The sequence below is a fragment of the Rhinolophus sinicus genome, chromosome 5 (assembly GCF_057876585.1).
Source record: "Rhinolophus sinicus isolate RSI-liver-muscle chromosome 5, RSI-T2T, whole genome shotgun sequence".
Taxonomy (NCBI): Eukaryota; Metazoa; Chordata; class Mammalia; order Chiroptera; family Rhinolophidae; genus Rhinolophus; species Rhinolophus sinicus.
This window is the reverse complement of record NC_142505.1, coordinates 69,552,917-69,575,707: the sequence shown is the minus strand read 5'-3', so window position 1 is coordinate 69,575,707 and position 22,791 is coordinate 69,552,917. Positions and strand designations below refer to the sequence as shown.

The 22,791-nt window shown below is 44.8% G+C and overlaps 1 protein-coding gene across 2 annotated transcripts in view; it reads right to left on the bottom strand.

Annotated features, from left to right (window-relative positions):
* The window catches only part of RUFY1 (RUN and FYVE domain containing 1), a 44,217-nt gene that overhangs the window by 7,040 nt on the left and 14,386 nt on the right, over positions 1–22,791 (bottom strand). For both annotated transcript variants that reach the window (XR_002136272.3, XM_019716956.3), the window contains exons 5-14: positions 21,904–22,027; positions 17,052–17,113; positions 15,167–15,232; positions 12,790–12,859; positions 10,297–10,398; positions 9,433–9,549; positions 8,464–8,631; positions 4,039–4,136; positions 2,282–2,401; positions 1,628–1,757 (exon numbers count right to left, since the gene is read on the bottom strand). Coding sequence is in view for 1 of the 2 variants with exons in the window: in XM_019716956.3 (XP_019572515.2) it covers positions 1,628–1,757; positions 2,282–2,401; positions 4,039–4,136; positions 8,464–8,631; positions 9,433–9,549; positions 10,297–10,398; positions 12,790–12,859; positions 15,167–15,232; positions 17,052–17,113; positions 21,904–22,027 (1,057 nt within the window). In the remaining variant the exon portion in view is untranslated. The remainder of the gene's footprint in view (positions 1–1,627; positions 1,758–2,281; positions 2,402–4,038; positions 4,137–8,463; positions 8,632–9,432; positions 9,550–10,296; positions 10,399–12,789; positions 12,860–15,166; positions 15,233–17,051; positions 17,114–21,903; positions 22,028–22,791) is intronic.

Below are 22,791 nucleotides of genomic sequence, written 5' to 3'. Positions count from 1 at the left end.
CCATGTAGGAACCATGCACATGGGGAGTGAGAAGCATGAGGAGACAGTGTCGGTAAGGTGTGTAATCTGGGGCCAGTGCACCTGCTGGACACAGGCTGACAAGGACAAAGACGAAGACCCAGAAAAGTGGGGTCCAGGGCAGACCATGGGCAGCAGTGGGCATCCCTCCCTCCCAGCCACCCCTGGGCCTTCTGCCCTAGAGCCTGTTCACACAGGCTCACAGTACCCTGAGGCTTACTGGTGACACTAGGCACATCATTTTATTTCTTTGTGTGTGTGTGTAGGAGAGGGTGTGGAATTCAAAACTTAGACCAAAGTATTTTGAAGTGGAATAAAGGGGGCATGTTCCATGACAATGTAGAACTTTCTAGAAGTCCTCTTCTGCCCTCCGTTTCCTCTCCTCCCCTCTCCAAGCCAGAGTGGCTCTTCAGGAAGCGGTCCCCACCCCTGGCGTAGCGGGTTCTCATGAGAGGCTCTAAGCACTTCCCAACAGAAATCAAAAGGGGCTTTCAGGCTCATTCAAATTGCGCAGTGGTACCCATTACTGTGTTCACAACAAAATCCAGGTCTGGAAGCTGTCCTGCCTGCCCCAAGGATCGTCCTTCAGAGGTGACATGTGGGAACGCCACCTGTGGGTTGGTGGTCCCCTGAGCCTGGCACCAACCCCACCAGAAGAAGCCATGGAGGCCAGAGACACCCTCCAGCTCCCCAGGCGGCAGCCTGCTCTGACCAGAATTGTCAGGCCCCTTGCGCCTTCTGGGGACATGTCTGGTGATTTTATAGTAGGGGAAAAACTGCAGACTAATTGAGTTTCACGGGAGGTCCCACTCCACAGCCAGACGGCAGTGCTATGCTGGCACCCTACTTCCCTGCTCTCTGAAGCTTCACCACATTATTCAGGCCACAGGTGAGGTGAGGCTCCCAGAGGAGGAAGATGACTCCAGGGAGAGACTACGGGAGTTTAGGGCCCTGGTCCTGTCAGCTTCCTAGGGATGACCCAGAATAGGTGGCTCTTGGGACCCAGGATCTGTGGCCCTGGGCAGAGTGGCCGACCCACCTCTGGGGTGAAGGTGTGGACTGGCATTTGCTGACCATGTTTACTGGTTACTGCTAGTTTGCTCTCTTGCAAGCTCACCACCCATTCTCCACAAAGCAGCTGGTGACAGTTTTCAAATGACATGGGTCGTGGCCCTCTGACAGCCTCATATGAGGCTCAGAAGAAAATCCAAACTCATTCATGTGGCTCCGAGGACCCCGAATGGCTCTGCCCACCCGAGGCCTCAGCTATGGCACCTCCTTCCTCAGCGCATCACACTGCAGCCATGCTACTTTCTGCAGCTTCATCATGACAGCCTCGCACTTCCTGAGGGATGCTCAAATCTCTGCCCGGCAACTCCTTGCTCGTCCTTCAAGTTTTGCCTGTCACTGTTTTCCCAGACCACCCCCCAATTACTCTTCACAGCACTCATCACTGAATCTCTGGTTTGCTCACTGGCTCCGGGGATGTGGGGATAGCACCTCCAGACCCCGAGCCGCCGCTGCTGGGCCCGGGTGTGCTAGCAGGCTCTTCAGCAGGACTTTCTGGAGATGCCAGAAGCCCTTTCCTCCCAAGGACAGGCCACCTTACCTTTTTTAATCCTTCTACTTGCTGTAGTTCTGCTCGGAGTAGAGACGAGGTGTCTTTCTCACACTGTAATTCTCGCTGCAGAGCTTGTCTTTGCTCCTTTTCTGATTTCAGCTCCTTCTCTAAACTTGAGCTATTGCCCCAAAGTGACAATTCTCCCATTAGTCTCAATGGGAGATTTCATGGAAAATCCACAATCCACAGCCCAGTTTACCACCCAGGAAATGGGGAATTCACAGGACTCTGAACTGCCACGTGAGCCTCCAGACCCTTCAACAAAGCATGGCCACAAGGTTCCGTCTCCTCCAGGGCCACCTGTACTTCCATAAAACCGGGGACACATGAGAGAAGCGGAAGAGCTCTCGGACACCTGGGAACACACCGCAATCCCCACTGACATGGAAGAGAGCACAGCGCTTATTTTGTCTTTTCCACCCTGGAGCCAGCTGACACAGGAGGATGCTAGGGGGTCAGGTGGGGAACCCGAGGCCGGTTTCTCACTTGTGAGATGCTGAACGCAACATCTCTCATCATCGACCTTTTCACTTTTACTTGGCACACATGCTCTCACCCCAATTCTGCCTTGCAAGGGAGCCCTGGAGTGGGCCACTGGGACACTGCCTCCCACCCCCCCGCCCCACCTGCTGGGGCACCTACCACTGCCCGTGCAGCTGGGACAGCTGCTGCTGCAACGCACCGGTCCTGCCACCCAGCTCCTGCTGCAGGGCGTGGCTGCGTGCCTCGGCGCCCTGCCTCGCCCGCTCCGCCTGCTGCACCCTAGACAGATGGATAGAGCTGTGGGAAGGCCCAGTCCTCACGACTTAAGGAATGGATTGCTCATATTTGTGCTGGTATGCGTGTCTTCTTTTATTTTTAAGTGAATATATGGTAAAATTGACGTGTGTGTGTGTGTGTGTGCAGTTCCATGAGTTTTAGCCACCACAGCCACCACAACACAGCACAGTTCCGTCATCCCTGAAAATGCCCTAGTGTTGCCTCCCTCTTGCTACCCCCTGACCCCTGGCAACCACTGCTCTAATTTCTGACACCATGGCTTTGTCATTTTGAGAATGTCATAGAAATGGAAGTATATTTCATATAACCTTTTGAGACTGGCTTCTTTCTCTCAGCATAGTATGGCTGAGATCAAGCCAAGTGTTCGTGTGTAGCAATGGTTCATTCCTTCCTATAGCTGAGGAGTATTTCAGTGTATAGAGCCCCAGTTGGTTTATCCATTCCCCCGATGAAAGACATCTGGGATGCTTCTAGTTTTTGGCAATTATGAATAGAGCTGCTACGAACATTTGTGGACAGGCTTTTGAATGAATGTAAGTTTTTATTTCTCTTGGGCGAATAGCCAGGAGCGGGACTTGGGTCATACGGTGAGAGTATGTTCAGCTTTATTCTAAGTAACTGTCTTCCAAAGTGGCTGTGCCATTTTGCACTCCCACTACTAATATATAAGCTCTACTCACCCCGTAGCCTAGCCAGCATTTGGTGGTGTTGTCATTAGCAAAATACTTTGCAGCTCTAATGTGTGCAGCAGCATCCGAGCGTGATTTTAATGTGCACTCTCCTCATGGCTAGTGATGTGAGCATCTTTTCGTGCACTTTTCGTGCCATCCTCTGTAGCAAAGTGTCTGTTCAAGTCTTTTGTCCATTTTTAAATGGAACTGTTGGTTGAGTTCTGAGAGTTCTTTATATATTCTGGATACAAGTGCTCTGTCAGATATGTCAGGTGCAAATTTTCTCCCAATCTGTAATTTGTCTTTTTATTCTCTTAACCATGTCTTCCACAGAATAAAAGTTTACATTTTGATAAAGTCCAATTTATCAAGTTTTTTTCTCATGGATCATGCTTTTGTGTCATGTCTAAGATCTCTTTTTGTAACCCAAGGTCACAAAGATTTTCTCCTATGTTTTCCTTTAATAGTTTTAAGTTTTACGTTTAGACTTATGATCCATTTTGAATTAATTTTTTTATAAAGATGTGAGGATCATTTTTTTGCTTATGGATGTCTAACTGTTCAACATCATTTACTGAAAAGACTATTCTTTCCCCATTGAACTGCCTTTGCACTTTCGTAAAACATCGGTTGCCCATATTTGTGTGCGTCTATTTTAAGACTCTATTCTGATCCACTACTGACTTGATGTTGAAATGTGACAGTAACAAGGAGCGCACCAGAGAGTCCTGACCCCCTGAGAGGACAATGGGACACAGTAGCCCAAAGGCTGATTAAGTGACTACGTGCTGAGGGAAATGGGGAATCCAGCCCCCTTGATGAGCAAGACCACAGACCTGAAGGACCGCCATCCCAACTTGTCTGCACTTTTGAGAGAGACTGTAAGTCCCCAGGCCCAGAGTATGCCCAGCACCTTCAGGGGAACACCTGCCAGGGGGAAGTGATTACCTCTGTTCCATCTGTTTCATGCTGGACATAGCTTGATTGATTTTTTCTTCAAAAGATGTGATGGCTTCATTCTTCTGCTGTAAGCTGCTCTCCGCATCCTGCAAAAGCAAGGCAAGTGGGTCAGACTCTGCGTCTCCCTCACCCCCAGTTAAGCAGGGTTTGACTGTTTACCTGGTATTTTTATAACACTTTCAAGAGTGTTTCATGAACTACTGCTCTTCTCCACAGCCCCGGAAGCAGACATGGCCATAACTAAAGCAACACTTGTGGGTAATTTTTAACTTTTTAAAAACTTGTTATTATTTTTTAAATTAAATTTAGTGGTATACCATTGGTTAACAACATTATATAATTTTCAGGTGTACAAGATATTAATTCAACATCTGTGCATGCTATAGCATGCTCTTTACCCGAAGTCTAGTTTCTTTCCATCACTGTATGTTTGACCCTCCTTTACCCTCTTCACTCTCCCCCCACTTCCCTTCCCCTCTGGTAACCACCCTTCTATTGTCTGGATCTGAGTTTATTTTTGTTTATTTTGTTAGCTTGTTTGAAACTAACAAAAGAGAGGAGATATTTGCAAATGATACCTCTGATGAGGGGCTAATATATAAAATATATAAGGAACTCATATGACTTAACATCAAAAAGATAAACTGATTAAAAAATGGGCAGAGGACCTGCACAGACATTTCTCCAAAGAGAACATACAGATGGTTATAGACATATGAAAAGATGCTCAACATCACTAATTATCAAGGAAATGCAAATTAAAACCACAATGAGGTATCACCTCACACTTGTCAGAATGGCCATCATCAGTAAATCAACAAACAAGTGTTGGTGAGGATGTGGAGAAAAGGGAACCCTTGTGCACTGTTGGTAGGACTGTAAATTGGTGCAGCCACTATGGAAAACAGTATGAAGGTTCCTCAAAAAATTAAAAATAGAACTATCTTATGACCCAGCAATTCCACTTCTGGGTATTTATCTGAAGAAATCCAAAACAATAATTTGAAAAGAAAAGATACATGCACACCTATGTTCATTGCAGCATTATTTACAATACCTGAGATATGGAAGCTACCTAGGTACCCACCAATACACAAATGGACAAAGAGGAGGTGGTGCATATATACAATGGAATATTACTCGGCCACAAGAAAGAATGAAATCTTACCATTTGAAAGAACATGGATGGACGTAGAGGGTATTATGCTAAGTTAAATAAGTCAGACTGAGAAAGACAAATACCATATGACTTCATTTATATATGAATCTAAGGAAGAAAATAAACCAAACAAAACAGAAACAGATTCCTACATACAGAGAAAAAAATGATGGTTGCCAGAGGGGAGGGTGGTTGGCACTGGGTGAATAAGATGAAGGGATTAAGAAGTTTAAATTGGTAGTTACAAAACAGTCATGGGGATGTAAAGCACAGCACAGGGAATATAGCCAATAATGTAATAACTATGTATGGTGCCAGGTGGGTACTAGACTTATTGGGGGGATCACTTCTTAAGTTATATAAATGTCTAACCACTGTGCAGCACACCCAATTAAACTAATACAATAATGAATGTCAACTGTAATTGAAAAATAAATTTTAAAACATTCATGTACTCAAAATGGTAGTTTCAGACAGTATAAATACTTTAGAATGTTGGCGTAGAGGAAGGAGGATGGGAGTAGGGATGGGAAATAAAAGGAAATAAGAAAATAGAGAGGGGGCCAGGCCAGCCCAGTGGCTCAGGTGGTTGGAGCGCTGTTCTTAAGTCCGAGATCACGGGTTCGATTCCCACATAGGCCGGTGAGGTGCGCCCTCTACAGCTAAGATTGTGAACAACAGCTCTCCCCGGAGCTGGGCTGCCGTGAGCAGCCAGAGGTTGGCGTAAGCTGACCCGGGCAGCTGTGAGCGGCCGACCGACGGGGAAGCACAAGGCTCACAATACCAGCATGGGTCAGAGGAAAAAAGAAAATAGAGAGCTGTTTTATTATAGTGTGTTCCAAACTGAGGGATATGCTTGTTCCCTGAGTGCCCAAACCCGGTGAGGGGGAATGGGGGTGAGAAAGGAAAATAAGCTACCAGAGGATGTGGGGCAGACGAGGCCACAGGAAATCTAACTGTTGCAGCACCGACTCAGCAGTCAGGAGTCTGGCCCTGTCAAGCAGACTTTACAAGCTGGAGAGTTGGTGACCCTTGTTAGTTATGGCAAACAGTAAAACTGTCACTGGCCCAAACTTGGCAAATGGAGTCCTTGCCAGCCATGCTCCAGGGGGGTGGTTGTCAGGTGTGAGAATGCCAGTATGTGCGGCCGGGCTTGAATCAGCACTGTATACAAGAGGTGTGCAGAGAGATAGGCAGGAGGAGGCCAAATGTAAGGGCCTCCCAGGTTAGAAAAGCCGCTGCGTCGGACTCTAGGAGGGCTCCTGATGCCCTGCAGGAGAGGTCAGGTTAGAGTGCTTCCCTTACCCCTCGGTCAGCTGTTTGAGGTGACTGGCCATTAATATGAGAGAGACTGGTAGAGCAAGAAAGTGAAGTGGGAACAAAAACTGGGTTTAATAAATCAATCAATAAACTTTGGTCACGGGCACATGGACTGAGTGGAAACACAGAGCGGAGGCAAGGACTGAGGGTACTGTGTGGCACATGAGTCAGGCTTGCAAAGTGTCGGAACTGATCCCTAACACAGCGTCCAGGCCGGCAAAGCGACAGCACAAGAAGCTGGCCAGAGAAACTGTGGAGCTGCCTGGAAAGCCCTGCTCCCCAAGAGCCTGGTAATGTGCCACAGACGATGGTGGGCCTCTCAGGGGCCACAGAGGAAGGCCAAAGCAGGGGAGCCAGACAGCCTAAGAAATGGTGCCCCCTGACCATCAGGCAGCATTCACACTTCCTGCCCAGAGGATGCGATTGCCAAGGGCCACTTCCCTTGTTTGCCCTTTCCAAACAGGCATTTCTCCTGGGTACCCTGTTTGTTCTACCATTAGATGCTGAGCGGGCTGGGTTAATGTGAGAAAGACAGAGGTCTTGTGGTTCAAATATAGGCCACGTGGGCCCTGGGTTGCGGACGTGGAGAACCTGGGCCGGACTGCCTCGTAGCTCTGTGCAGCCGACTGTGGTCGGGACAAACGTGTCTGCCAGCTTGTGCTCCCCTACATCCGACCTGTAGCGGAGAAGTGATAGGCCCAGGCCCCCGAGCGTGGCCCTGCTGACTAGCCTTTGTCTATGTGCCGAATGGAAGGATGTGTGTCACTGCCTGAGTGCAAATCCCTGGCACTGGACTTCTTCTTTTCTCCCCCAGCTCCTACTGGCAAGAATGGTGATGACTAGAGAAGCCTGCAGAGCTGGCGCTGCCATTAGCTGGGTGCCTGAATGACCGTGGCAGCCAAACTGCTGCTCTGAAGTGCTCTCCTTGGAACTAACTATTATGTAACAAAGACACAAACTTTCATATTTTTAAGCCCCTCTATTTCAGGGTCTGCTAATGATGTCAGGAGTTCAGTTTCCCCTGACACACATTCACATTCTGTCTATATACTGACCCCAAACAGATGAAAACATGAAAAAGTTAAAGCAGACACTTGGTTAGGAGGGTAAACTCCTTTTCTCCTTTTTGATTTTCACTGCTGCTATTATAGTAAGGACCACGTAAGTTTTAAAGACAGGACAGAATAACACAGTTTATTTGGACTCTGCACTCAGCGTCTTTGGCATTGATGACACTGCAAGTGAGCTTGAAACCACAGCCATGGAAGAGGAAGTGGAACCGTTTAGGCACTAAAATAGGAAACAGAACTTCAAAAAGAAATTTTGAGAAGGATCCAGAGTGGTCCTTCTGGACAGCTTCTGGGCAAGGAAGCGTTATAGTTTTAATTTTTCGAACTCTGGCATGATGGGTTCTTTTTGGGTTAGCTCCCTTGACCACTCTGAAATGACAGGTGAGGCGAGTAGCTCATCGTGTGGCCTAGAAACTCAGCAAGACAAACTTAATTGCAAACCTTGAAAAGACAATACAAACTTCTATCATTAATCCACTTCTCCATTCCTCGGGGCAAACAATTAGCCACTGAAGCAGAAACATGGAGCAGGGAGCCAGTGAATGTACCGTAGTTCAGGTTTGGCTCAGTTTCAGCTGTGTAACCAGGACTATGTGATTCAGCCACTCGGTTCTACCTTGTCACATTTTCCCCATTCTATAAACTGTTCTCAGGGATTGCTGGGAGACTCAAATAAAAGAAATGCAATAACATGTACCAGGCCCTAGGACCAGGTCTGACACATACTAGGACCTCACAGATGTGTCTATTCTCTCCTCCTGCAGGAAGAATGATGGAAGACTGAAAGGCAGCCTGCGACAAGCTCCCCCACTGTAGACAGCAGCAGGAACCAGGTTGTGACGTCGACACATAGCCGATTCCCACCTGAACTTTGTGGAACATCTGCAGATTAATCGCTTTGACTTCTTCCAGCTGCTGGCGGAGGGCCACTAGAGTGTCCTGCTTCTCGTGGGTGTCCTTTTCTAGTAACTTCATTGCAATCTCCATTTCGGTTTTCATTCCAATTTGTAACTCCAGTTCTTTTTCTAGTTCCTTAAGGGGATAGTAACAAGGAAAACATTACTAAAATAGATCACAGAAATGAATTTAACTGGGGTTGTATCTTGGGCAATACCTGAAATAATAAAATGAAGGTCAGAATAGGTTAGGCAGATTTAGGAAAGTCTGTCTGGAGCATAACTAGGTTAAGTTTTTTCCATTTTCTCATTTCACAATGAAAACTGGCTCTGCATCAAGTCAACAGAAAGCTGGTAGGTAGCAATATGAGCCCAGAGTTCCAGCAACCACGTTCTTCAAACCCTAAGGTAAGAACATATTGTTTTAAAGAGTTTTCTGTCTTGTGTTTCAGTGCTAAAGCCATTTGATGTTGCAATTTATGGATGTTAGAATTTCTGGAATAGTTTGCTAGTTTATGGGAGCAAAGGTGCAACCATTTTGAAATGGTTCTGTCCTGGATAACTCAGGACACATGTTCTCCACATCCAGGCAAAGGAGCAAAAAATTTAGGCAGGTGTAAGAACTGTGCTTAATAAAAACACTGATCGCTGACACGTAGATTGGTGGGAAATAAAAGACCAGACAGAGGCTCTGACTGAGGGAAATGTACTGTCAAAGAGGCCGAGTGTCTGGTTTCACAGCAGTCCCTGAAAAAAGGCTTATAAACTTGGAAAAATATAAGTGACAACGCAGAACTGAGTGGTAAATGCAGTCTTTTTTTTTTTTAAGGGACAATTTTGGACTATGTGTGTGTCAGCAGGTTTAAGCACATATGTGAAAAATGCTGGCAGAAATAACTTAGGGGGCTTTTGGAGAATTCTTTCTAAAGACACTTACCAAACGGACTTTCTTCTCTTCTTTCAGCTGCTTCCACACATCGCTATACATTTCATCCAGACCTTGCCGAGTTTGCTTGTAAGTCTCCAGCTCAACTTTTGTATCCTGTTTCGTTATCTGTATCCAACAAGAACACCGAGAGGAAAGGTTTGCTTGTGGGAAGCAAGCTAACTATAAAACACTTAAAAATATACCATAATTTTAAAAAATGTAGCATAATTTCTATTTTTAAGCATAATAGAGAAAGGTTAAAAATTTACACATATTTTGAAATATCTTTGAACTTGAGGATGAGAACAAGCCAATAGATTTTTTAAAAGAAAATTTAGGTTCAGAAAACAATTTATATTTACTTTTCTTTAAAAGAGAACAATCATTCTTAGTGGGAAAGGCCTCCATTCAATCCATCATTCAGTATTTATTGAGCATATTTTCAGCACTGGCTAAATCCTGAGAGATGAATCAGATATGGTCTCTACCCTCATCAGGTGAGATAGCTGCAATCCAGCAAGTCTACAAAACAGCAAATGGATTCTACAAAGGAGGGATGTGCAAATTGCTATGGGAACATGGGAGGAGGGTGGCCACGCGACTGATGGGCACTAGGGACGGCATCACAGAGGACCCAGCACGTGAGTGGAAGTTGAAGAGTATTCAGGAACTTTCGTGTGCAAAGACCCAGCGGTGAGGGAGCAGTGAACCTGGGACAGCCCAGGGGGTCCAGGTGGCCTAAAATGACAAGGGAGGGTGTGGTGGCAGGAGGCACCCTCTGAGGACTGGGTCATTATCACACACTGAGCTTGAGATTTATGATGCCATGTCTGAGTGAGAAGTATGCTGCCAACTGTGAGGTTAATGTCTCACCTCTACACTCTTTTCACTTCTTTCACGGATTAATTCATTTTGTGCTCGTAATTGTTGCTGTTCTTCTTGAAGTGAACAAATCCGGTCTGTTGCAGCTGAAAGCTGATTAAGAAAGATTTTTATATATTTTTTAACATCAAAATGAATCTTACTGTTCAAATTAAAATCTAACATTTGGCATCTTCACAATCGACAATTTATTTCCAAATATTTGATATTTTATTTATTTTACTTCCTTGTTTTGAATAGGTAATACATTCACATGGTACAAAATTCCAAAAGTATAAAAATTATACAGTAGAATCTCTCTCCCACCCCAGCCCCTAGCCATCTCTGCCCTTCCCAAATTTTCTCCTTTTATGAAAATGATAGCATATTACATAATGTGGGCAAAGATTTATGGACACAAAATATTAGCAACAGCCTGAATGTCCAGTATTAGAGAAATGGTTTAATAAATTACAGTGGAAGCATAAAACAGAAATATGTAGTTATTAAAATGTTTACAAAAGCTTTTGATAACTTGAGAACATACTTACAATAACCAATACAGAAATAAAATAGATTATATAGTATGTCCTTACTTCTAATTTAAAAAAATTAACTATGTTAAAAAGTGCTTAAGAAAAGATGGGGACTGTATATATACCACATGAGAAAGATGGGATATGTATACCACATGATAGAAACAGCTGCCATTTAGCCAAGGGATTATGGGCTTTTTTTCTGATTCTTCATTCTCTTCAGTTTTTCTAGCCAATGAGCAAAAGGACATTTATCATGAGAGGGAGAATAAAGAATTCTGGGGTGGGAAATCACAACCACACCATTAAAGACGTGCCTGAGGAAGACATCTTCCTCTCCTGAGGAATGAGTTATCACCATTCAGAAAACAGCTTATAGAAGCAACATGCCTTCCCGGACCTGCTGAGGAGAGGCTAGCAGGAGGGGCAAGGTAGAGGAGTAAATACAGCGACCAACCCCTCCTTATCCAGCTTCTGAACACAGTCTGGAGAGAAAGAGAGGCTGGAGAAGGAGAAAGAAGCAAGATATCTGCCCTTGGCACCTGGCTGTGCTCTCAGCATCACTCACTCATGGGGGCCTTGAAGCACTGAGCTCTTCATCTTGGTCAACAGCGACGAAGTCCACTCCAACTCAGCACCCAGGACAGGGCCCTAACCCCGCCTGCCACACCCCAGTAAGGACCTTTAAGGCTATAAAGGGGGTGCTCGTAGCTACAAGGGAAGACACAGGCAGAACTAGTTCCTGTTCCACTCTCTGAAGATGTACAGAGCACAACCTGAAGAGAGGTTCACTTTTCTCTAACGCACACTTTCTGTTACAACTGTTTGTCTGAAAAAAAAGTAGCCCAGTTGTTCAGTTTCCAAAGCTAAACCAGATTTTCATTCAAAGCATGCTACCTCACCTAGGAGAACAGAGTGAATTGGTTTGTTCTAAAATCAACTCATGTCTCTTGAGTGCTTTCCACACACCAAGTGTTGTATTAGGCACATTTATGTGATATTACTCCAATTTAATATTGATAATAGTGTACGGTTTGGATTGTCATCCAGTATGGAGATGAGAACTCAAACACGTGCTGCTAAACTGAGGTCCACAGGCTCACCACCCACGGTGAATCACCCCACTGGGAGTCCTCCAGTGAGGTGAGGTCTCTCCTATGACCCTAACTATGAATGCTGCCTTTGAATTTCCTTCTCTTCACACAAATCTGAGTTCCTCTCCTGAACACTTCTCAGGGCTGGCCCCTTGGGAGAGCAGTCAGTTTAAAGTGAGCCCTACACTGGGTCTTCCGTCACAAAGGCGGGCTCTCCAGCCCCCTCTCTCGGCCCTCTTCCTCCCCAGTGAGACTTAGCGGGGAGGCCAGAGCAGGCAGGGACTGCTACCTGTGGAAAGCCTCAGAAAGGCTGAGCAACCCCCCTCCTGCTAACAGGAGACAAGATGTGTTCACCAAGGAGACTGCCGGGCAGCTGGCAGCAAGCTTTCTTCCTCGGCCTCAGCCCTCCTTCTTCCTGTCCTTTCATTCTCTCTCTTCCTAGTGAGAAAGCAGAGAAAGACCACACTGTGGGGAGACTGGTTCCATGCTCCTGAGAGGCCGCAACACAGAAGGGGTGGGCGAGGGTGCTTGGATCTCGGAACAGTCTGTGCCCTCTGCGCAGCAGAGAGGCGCACTATACCATAGGACAGGTGGGGACAAGGAGGACAGTGCATTCACTACAGGAGCTGGGCTTTCCCAGTGAGGGTCACTGAGGCCACAGAAGTCACTGAGAACCGGCTCATGGTCAGCTGCACTGAACCGGGGGAGCCCCCCACAGGGCAGAACACATCCTGAGGGCGCCTGTCCCACGTGCAGCTCAACCAACGTCAGCAATCCCCAATCCGACCAGCGAGTAGCTCTGGTCACAAACACCAACTGCACCATCTCTCTTAACCTTGGGATGTTCTGTTTTAAGAATTTCAGTAAGTACAAACCTCTTCTTGAAGCTTTGAATTAGTCTTTTCCAAGCCATCTATCTTGGTTTGAAGATCTCCAACTGTGCAGCTATGGAAAATACAACATTAAGTAAACGTGAACTTATAAAAATGACTGTTCTCCCAACCTATAAACAAAGAATAGCGATGTCCAGATTTCCTGTATGAAATGGAGTCAAAGGGTCTCCAAGTAACCCAGGGATAAGAATTCTAAATATATATGTATGTATATATGCATTTATTGAAAAGTTTTCAGTGTTTTCTCCCCAAAATATGCTACCCTTTTTTTTTTTTTTAAAGTTAACTGGAAAGAAAATAGTTTTTTTCCCTAACACAATAAATGGGAACCAAAATGTGTTGGCAGTCACATATCTACAGTCATATTTGTAACAAGATATTGGTACTTTTGGGTAGTAGGTTCAAAGATGATTTTTAAATCTTTAACCTTTGTCCCATTTTTCAAATATGTGAAAAGCTAAAGTAGACTTGATAAGCAATATAACAGTAACTACAGCAACAGAAGTACTAACTTTCTCTTTGGACAATGTGCCAGGCCCTGTTTGTTCTAAGCACTTTAAATGTATTGACTCGTGTAACTCTCCCCACAATTTTGTGAGGTAAATCTTATTGTTAACCTATTTTACAGACAAGAAAACCGTAACTTTACAGTGAAAATCTGAAGTGCACATCCTTGTAATGGGGCGCCCGGATGTGGACCCAGGCAGAGAGGCTGAGAGCCCGCACCTGTAGGCAACAAGCCCTGATGCCTTCTGCACATGAGGGCCCAGGAACATGCCTGGCAAGGCTAACGAGTCAGGGCCCCAGAGCTGGCGGGAGCTTCTCGGCAACTGTGAAGCTGGGGAGATCCTGGCCAGGCCGAGGACGCCGGATCTCACTGTCCTTCCAGCCTTTTGACCCGACCCTAAAGTCCTTCAATAAAATTGTTTGGTTCACACTCCCACCCCCTCAAAAAAGTTGGGTGGGAGGAAAATAAAAACACAATCATGCAAAGTGAAAAAGGGAACAAAAGATAGCGAGGAAATGAAAAGTCGAAGGGTATACAACTGTCAATTCTATACCAACTACATAACTGAGAAAATATTAATAAAATTTATATATATACTTTAGAAAACCTAAATTACCGAAAGAGATCCTGCAGAGAAAAAACCCACACGAACTAACAACTGAGGAAACACTGAGACCCTGTGTGGGGACAGAGCCTCAGAAAGTAGTTTACAGGCTCTCAGCCTCATGTGGAAAGGTGCTGGCTCGGGTGGTGGATGGCTGTCGGCTGTGGCTGATTGGCCGTCGGCTGTGGCCGGTTAGCCGATTGGCCGCTAGTATAACTGCTGCAGCTACGGAGGAGAGCCGAGGATTGCCGAGGAGCCAAGGAGAGCGGAAGAGAGTGGAGGAACAGAGTCGAGGAGAGTGGAGGAGAGTCATCGGTCGGTTGGCGGAAAGGCGGACGGCAAGTCGTGCGTCCAGTGGGCCCAGCCTCCAGTGAGACTATAGTGGTGTGACTCCCCTATCTATGGCTCCGTGGGTGTTCCTCTTTGGCCTCACCATATCCTGCGTTCTTATGTGGGGAGCGGGAGCAGAGACCCCGTGGGCCGCCCCGCCTGAAAAATGGCGCAGCGAGCAGGGTCTCCCGCACGACACCCTGGCAAGGCCCTGCCTCCCAGGCTCCGAGCTCCAAACATTCAAGAGCAAATGTGAACTAGAAGGTGTTCGTTCCCAGGCACAGAAACCGGGCAAAGCTCCCTAATTCATTTTGTGAAGCTGCTTAACCCTGGTACCACGCTACACGGAAAGAACTACAGAACAACCGGGTCAGGTTACACGTTAAGAGAACAGCGTCTCCCAACACCGACAACCTCCGCCCAGTCCCCACCAGCACCTCCAGTGACTAGTGTTTCCTGAGACACAGCAGCAGCTTTCCAATTAAAATACAAAATCAAGAGAAAGCTGCCTGCAATGGCTACTGACTTGCTCTAAGGTCTGGCCCAGTGGTTTCCAAGCCTTTATCCCTGCCCCAGCACACTGCAGGGGTCTGTGCTGACTCCCAGCGGTGAGTGTTTCCCATGGCGGTGACTTCCAACCAAGTGGCTGTGGGGTGAGGGGTAGACATTCAAAGTGTTATTTAGTTACTCTGTAAATTTTACAACTGCATAAAACAAAGAACCAAAGAATTCCCAAAAGCTTTTTATCAAGAAATCATACTTCTCCAGTCTGTACATGTAAGCACAGCATGATAATTTATTTTCTTGGTTTGGGAAAAAAGTTAGTTACAAATATACGGCAACTCAAAAAAGTTCCATGAAACGATTATCGGGTACTGGGAATGAACTGTGACACTGGAAAGAGGAGCCAGCCCTACCTTAAGTGCCGGTTAAGTTCTTCCACATAATTTTTTTGATCAAGGACATCAGTAATTCTTTCGTGCCTTTAAAAACATAAAAAGAAATTCTTTTTACTGAAGGTTAACACTTCGTAACTGTCCCCAACCTTCCAAACACCTTGTAGGAAGACCAATGGCATCAGGAAACCAAGAGATGGTCAGAGCTTAGTGATGTCTGCACAGCCCTGAGTGACAGAGAGCAAAGCTGGCGGGAATTTGGGGGATACAGAATCATGCCGGAAACAGGAAACACGCCGTCTGGAGATCAGGCTCCCTGCAGACACCCTCCCACCCCTGAGACTGGATGGGCATTTGGGAAGAGGAGAGAAAGCCATCGGTGTGCAATGGCTTTGGCTGTTGTCGTGGCAGGTGAAGCAACCCTTGCTCTACTAAAGGAAGAAAGCTGGCTCAGAAAGGGAGATTATGACTTAGCAAAACACAAAGCTGACCAGTCTGGGTTAAAAAAAAAAGGACTAACATTTTAAAGTTAGCCCCTCCCCAATTTCTTTACATACATATGTACAGATGTACATAAATGGGGTCATTCTACACAGGTTCATGCCACAGGTGCTGGACTTGTTTTTCTGTGCTGTCATTTCTTTCCTTTTACCTGTTCTGCCCTTTACATAGCTCTCCCAGGTGACCCATATTGATACCGTTGAGTACCCCATGTGCATATATAATCATAATATCTATCTATCTTGTATATGTATATAGTATATTTATAGTATATTTAATTAAAATATAAAACATATACTAGGGATTTTTGGGGTTTGTTTTAAAAAATGAGATATATATATACTTCTCGGTATAATACTTTTTTTCACTCAATAACACCTTGTAGAAATCCCTCTAAGTCAACTACACCAGTGGGTCAAGTCTATCCTTGTTTTAGGTCTGCATGATATACCAGCGTGGAACATTATGGATGTTCCATAATTCCTTCAATTTTCCCTAACTGATGGATAATCTGTTTATTTCCAGTTTTTTTGACATTAAGAATGTATTTTGTTTAAATTTAAAGTAGGTGAATCCTTGTACCTAGGGTGCATGAAGCATTAATAGGGTTCCTCCTACTGGTCCCTTCCTTGGTAAGGTGTGTTGCCAAGGTGTTGAGACTGGGGGTCCTTGTCAGGAAGACGTTTGAGAGACAGGCACCAGATACACATGGTAAAGTAGTCACACGCGATCCATGGGTTTACAGGGACAGTCCCTCTCGTCCTCTTTCCCCTCGGGCAGCACTGCTGTCAGGTCTATGTGTCACTCTAGAAATGGTCCATGCATACAGAAGCACAACATACAAATAGGGGTGTATATTCTTTTTTATCATACATACATGGTAGCATGTTATATACATTGTTGGCTTTTTTTCTTTTTTTCCGCAGAATAACTCCTTTTAAAAGAATGCTCTTGTTAACAAGGATGGGGGGATAGCTACCTGTGGGATGAAAGAAATCCAAGACACACTAGGACCAAAGAGCAAGTTCAAGGGCAACTTACAGATGTAACGGTACCATCCCATTTACATTCAAACAAACTGTGCAAAAAATATGGGACCGACAAAGATACACCTGCGGGGTGTTCAAAAGGCTCGGAAGGAGACGTGAGTAGCTTCCAATGAAAGAGGAGTGGGAGTAGAACTGACATGGAGATGAGGGACAATGTGAGGGAGGAACTTCACTTGTACTCAAGTGTACTCCGCAGAGCTTAAGTCCTTAAATAAGGGGAAAACGACTGTATTACCTCTGCAATTAAAAACAGCCAGATAAAAACTAAAATTTCAAACAGCAAAAACAAGTGCAGCATTCTCTGCCAGAACTTCATTAAAAATGTGACGCACAGCAGCGTGCATCACAGGACTTACTCTCTGCCACCATCGAGCTCCTGCACATCCTTCAGGTAGAGGGAAAAATCGATCACTCCAACCTGGGCAAGACAAAATGTGTGAGTTTAGATAAAAACTAACTTTCCCGCGTTCCACACAAACCTTATAATCTTTAAAATTCCAGGTATTTACATTCCTGTTGTTTTCCTACAAACATTTAGTTAGGCTAAACGGCTCTATAAAACAGCAATCAAGCGAACAAACCAAGAGAAAAATAACCCCACCATCTTTTAGAAGAAAAACGTACTGAAAATCAGAATTTAAGGGAATATTCTGAAATTTTGCCACCTAGCTAAAATTAGCTTTGTGTATTTACTCAATAATCAAGTTGTTGACAAAGTTCTTTGAGTACAAAGTAATAATAATAATGATAAAAAGGAGCCCTGGACCTCTAGGCTACAGTGGTGACCTTGACTGACACCAATCTTCCTTCCCCAGGTTGTGGTGAACTGTCCAATCGGTACTCCGGGGAAATTCTCTGCAGCTGCAAGACCCTCACACATGTCAGCGTCAAGGGCTCTGACTGGACATAAAGCACTCGAGAGAGAGAGTGACAGTCCTACTCTGCCACCGTCCATTGCAGCATGAGTAAGTGAAGCCATTCCTACTTGAAATATAAGGATATTGGGTCTATCAGTAGACAAAGTTTTCAATCAATATTTTATAACCATACCACAGAACCCTCGGCAACCGTAAGAAAGAATGCAGCAGATGGCTGAGCAGATATGAAGAAAGCTCCAGGATAAAATTTTAAGTCAAAGTATAGCATGTACAGCATTAGCTCCTCACAGTCACCCCACTATGTTAAAGCCAAAGCTATGTGGGATGGTTTGTGCAACCGTTCTGTTGTACCTCCCACCAATCTATACTCCCGACCCTTGAACCTGGGTGGTTTTAGGGCCCATCCTGATGAGTTAGAAGGCAGCAGAAATGATGCTCGAACTTCTGCAGCCAGGTTAATGAGGGTGAGACAAGCTCCTTGGTGCTTTCTCTCGGGGCATACACCTCTGAACTTTTGAGCTTCATTGACAGAAATCTGGCTACTCAGAGGCCATGCCGGCTGGACACTAAGTGGAGAGACTGCCTGTGGACAGAGATGACAGCTGCACCTGTCCCAGCCCCCAGCTCATGGCGCTCCTCCGTCCAGAAGACAGCCAAGCGAGAGCAGGCCTTCTGTGATTCCCGCCCCAGCCACCAACTGACTGCAGACATGGGAGCATTTAGGAAGAAGCGCCCCTCTGGCCCAGTGGTAGGCGGTACAGTGACTGTTATTATGTGCCTGCTCACTGTTACACAGACACAGACAAAACCTATGTGTACATAAATGCATAAAAAGTAGAAAGAGTTCTAGAAAGGTTCCCCCTCAATTTTTCCCAGTAACTGTGGGGACGAGAGTGGGATTGCGGGGGAAGGGGAAAGGACAGTTTGAATTGCATGGATTTCTTTTGAAATAAAAATTAAAGAATAAAAAGGAAATATTCAACTGGAAAAAACCAACAGTAGAAAGAGAAAGAATTCATGCCCAATGTAGAAATTAATGGATTAGAAAGCAAATAAAGTCCTCCTCTCAAATCAGAATTGATTAGTAAAAGCAAGAGTGGGCTCTTTGAGTTCAACAAAACAGGCCGACCTCTACCAAGTACGATCAGTAGTTAGCAAGTACACAACGTTACAACTGAGAAAGATGAGGTTTTAAGAAGCTGTAAGAGAATCTGCTCAAATAACTAATAGATCTGAATGAAACAAATGACTTCTGGAAAAATTTAAATGACTGAAAAATTGTCCTAAGAGTTAGGACACCAATACATTGGCCAAAGGCTAGGAAAAAACTTAATGTACTCTAAGAAGTAAGAACAAAAAAGGCAGGAAGCTGAAAAGGTCGTACCAGCAAGTTCTTACAAACCTTTAATGAAAAAATAATTTGTGCTCTAGTAAACTGCTGTAGAAAGGAAGAAAGGAACATTATCCAGCTTATTTTATGAGGTTAATACAATGCTGACACAAAAAAGTGACAAAGATGGTGCTGAAGAGGAAAATTCACAAGTGTCACTAATAAGTGGAAACACAACAACCCCAAATCCACTGCACGCATGTTAAATCGGGAAGTACTGCAAGAATAACACGTGACGACCAAGCAGGGCTTATTTTAGGAATGTGGGCATACCATCACAACAGGAAACCTAGAATTAACTCTATGGGTTAAAAATGAATACGACATTTTAATAGATGCCAAAAAAGGTCTTTGACAGCAATGTTTTTTTTTAAAATAAAAGTGCAAAGTACATTAGAATAAAACAGCACTTTCTAAACATGGGAAGGAGGACCCCTAAGACACCAACAGCAAACATTCCTACTTTATGATGACAGATGAAAGGGACTGTGTTAAAGTACCGACCGGGGGCTCAATTACATCTACTGTTTAATAAAATTCCCAATTTTCATTTTGGAATTTGACAAAATTCCAAATGATGTTCAAGTTCATCTGGCAGGACGGACAGCCTGAACCTTTTCTGAAAAAGAAGTACAACAAATCGGGCAAGGGGTGAACTACCAGAGTGTAAAACATACTATGTGGTTCTAGAAATTAAGACTGTGATACCGGCATAGGAATAAAGAGATGCAGGGACTAAACAGAGAGTCCAGAAATACCTCAGTGTATTCTGAATATTTCACACATGATAAATGCGGAATTTCAAATTAGTAGAAAAATAATATATCATACGTGATATTGAGAAAACTGGTTTACTACTTGCAAAGAAATCTAGACTCACACTGCACACTGTGTCAGAAGAAATGACAGATTATTTAAATGTAAAAATTACACAGTTGATTTAAAAAGTAAAGTAGTTCTTAGATGGGGAAGGATCTTCTAAGCACAGTACCTCAGAAGGTATAAAGGAAAGCCCATTAAATTTGATTGCAAAAAGACATAAAATAAAAAAATCAAATTCCAGAGAAAATCCACCAAGAAACCAGAAAAAAAAATTGTAACAAAAAATTCTGACAGTTAATATCATTAATCTATAATAAAGGAATGGAAAATTCAGAAAACTAGGCAAAGAATATAAACAGGTAGTCACAAAAGCTGAACCACCAATGGCAAATAAAACATGAAAAAAATACTTCACCTCCGTAGTTCTCAAAAATGTAAACTTGAGAAGAGTTGTGTTGTCAGTTTGAAAAAGACCAACAAGGCTCATTGTGACCCCACAGCAGTCATGCAGAATGTGGATACTTTGACATAGCAATCCCCAAGTTAATCCCAGGAAATGACTGGACAAGAGTACAAAGAGGTATAAGGATGTTTATAATATTGTTGTTATAATATGGAAACAACCTAAGTTAATAAGTATTGGTTAAATAAATCATGGTACGTTCATATAACGAAATACTATGCAGCCATTTAAAATGGCTTATATCTCTAGTGACATCAAGAGTTATGTGAGACATACTGTTAAAAAAATTTACAAAATCGTGTGCTTGGAATAATTATATTCTGGTTTAATAAAAAAAGGAAACTCCAGGGAAGATGTAGATGCCTGATCACTGCACTGTACACCTGAAGCTGAAGCTAAACAATGATGAATGTCAACATATATGTATATAGTTACAAGAAGCAGAGCACAGCATTAGGAATAGAGACAGTGCACATGTAATGGTTGAGTGCAATGTCAGAGGGACAGTGGATGGGGGGAGGGGGGTTGACAGTGTGAGGGATATAAATGATAAATGTCTAAATATTACTTTGTTTTGTGCACCTGACTGATAAAAAACAAAAGGAAACTCCAAACATCTCTCTATAAAATACACACACACACACACACACACACACACACGCTTATTACGTGCTGGAAGGCCATATACCAAAACACTGAATTAGTTGTCTTTGAGTAATGGGATTATGTGTGATGTTTAGTTCTTTTCAAAAATACACCTCTGTATTTTTTGAAAACCTTTCAACAAGACTACCAGAAAAAAAGGGGAAGGACAGTTTACAAAAAAAAAAAAAGCTGACCTGGGCATGGAAAGGTTGGGGAAGCTTTAGATTTGTCTTTGTCGGGTCCAAACACGTGGCGGGAAGAAGGCTGGGCAGTGACCCCACCACAGCGACAGATGGCCTGAAGAGGGAGGTGGGGATGGTCAGGGTGTCTGTCCCCCTCAGATATTTACAGGTCCCGTGGCTGGGAGTTCAGGCCTCAGCCCTGGTCACCTGGTCCCATGCGGGAGGAAAGCCCATCCTAAGAGGGCCGCCCCACCCCACAGGGCACTCTGCACCTTCCTATGTTGCTTTGCGCCCCATTTTATCAACCTGATTTCCCAAATCTCTCCTGACTCTCTCTCCCAACGCCACATCCCACCTTCTGGGACTCCTGGACTTGTCCGCTCAATGTTCTGCTGTCTGTTCTTGGCCACTTCTAACTCGTGCCCTGGATATTGCTAGGCTGATCTTTCTTAAACCCTGGCCTGATCATTTCAGTGTTCTGTTTGAAAGCCTCCAACCACTTCCCAAAGCTCAAGGGACAATGCTAAGCTTTTCCCATGGCCCGATGGACCAACAATTGGGCCCAGCCCCCTTCGCCTCACTCACGGAGCATCCTGTGTTCCAGCCACGGAGAACGGTTTTCCTGTTCCCAACATGCCGTGCCTTCTGGGTACCTCTGCCCAAACTCTCTCTTCACCTGTCTCCAGCTCTCTCCTCTGCCCAGCAGAGCACCTTGCACAGCCCTCCATTAGACGCCCTTTGTCCGTTTCTTAGATTCAGCACTGTTGGCAGATCCGGTGTAAGATCCCTGGCCTGGAAAAGGCATTCCATCTGGAGCCCAAGTTTTACCTGAGAATCCAAGTCTTCTCCTTTTAAGCAGAGATTGGCATCAAGAACATTGAGTCCCACCAGCAGACCAACGATCACCATCCCCTCTTCCTCCATCATCAATGCCTCGGGCTCATAGAACTCACTAGAAGAGAGTGAAGGCCAGGGAGCTGCTCAGGAATGCCTTCTCCACCACTCTCCCCACCGAGCTGAGCCCTGCCTTTTCACCTCTCGGCTCCTGGCCTGGCTGCCAGAAGCTCGTTTGTGGGAATTTCCTTCTGCCTTTCATTTCCCTCTGCCACTGCAAGTGCCGCTATTCCTTCTTGGGCCTCTCCTCCCACCTGTGGTCTAAGGTTAATTCCCGGATTTGGACCCTGGACCCCAATCCCTCTCATCTCTTGGCTCCTGCGTTCCTGACCATCACTCGGCCCCTCCTGTCCCCACTGCTCCTTCTTCTGCATTGCTGTGAGCTTCTACACTTACTCTCATGTCAACAGAAGCGGACCCCACAGTGCCCCCACATCCAAGAATAAAATTCTTCCCTCTTCCACGTGTCCCTTGGAGTAACACCAGTTGCTTTCCTTTCTTTACCGCCCAGTCACTTCAGCAATTTGCAGTGGGGCTTCACCCCCCATCTATGACTGCTTCTGGTTACCAGTGACCTGCTCATTTACCACTGTGTGCGGGGGGATGCATGAGAACTTACTGCCTTAAGAATTAGTTCCTTAGGACAAAACTATACCTTGAAGTTACTCAGTGTAACTGTGCTCAAAGTACAAAGGACAGGAAATATTTGAAATCAGAATTCCATGTAAAGATATATTCAATAAGCCACGGCTTGAAAACAATGAAAAATTTTGGGTGGCAGGCCATACTGTAAGAGATATTTTTATCTCAATTAGATAAGAG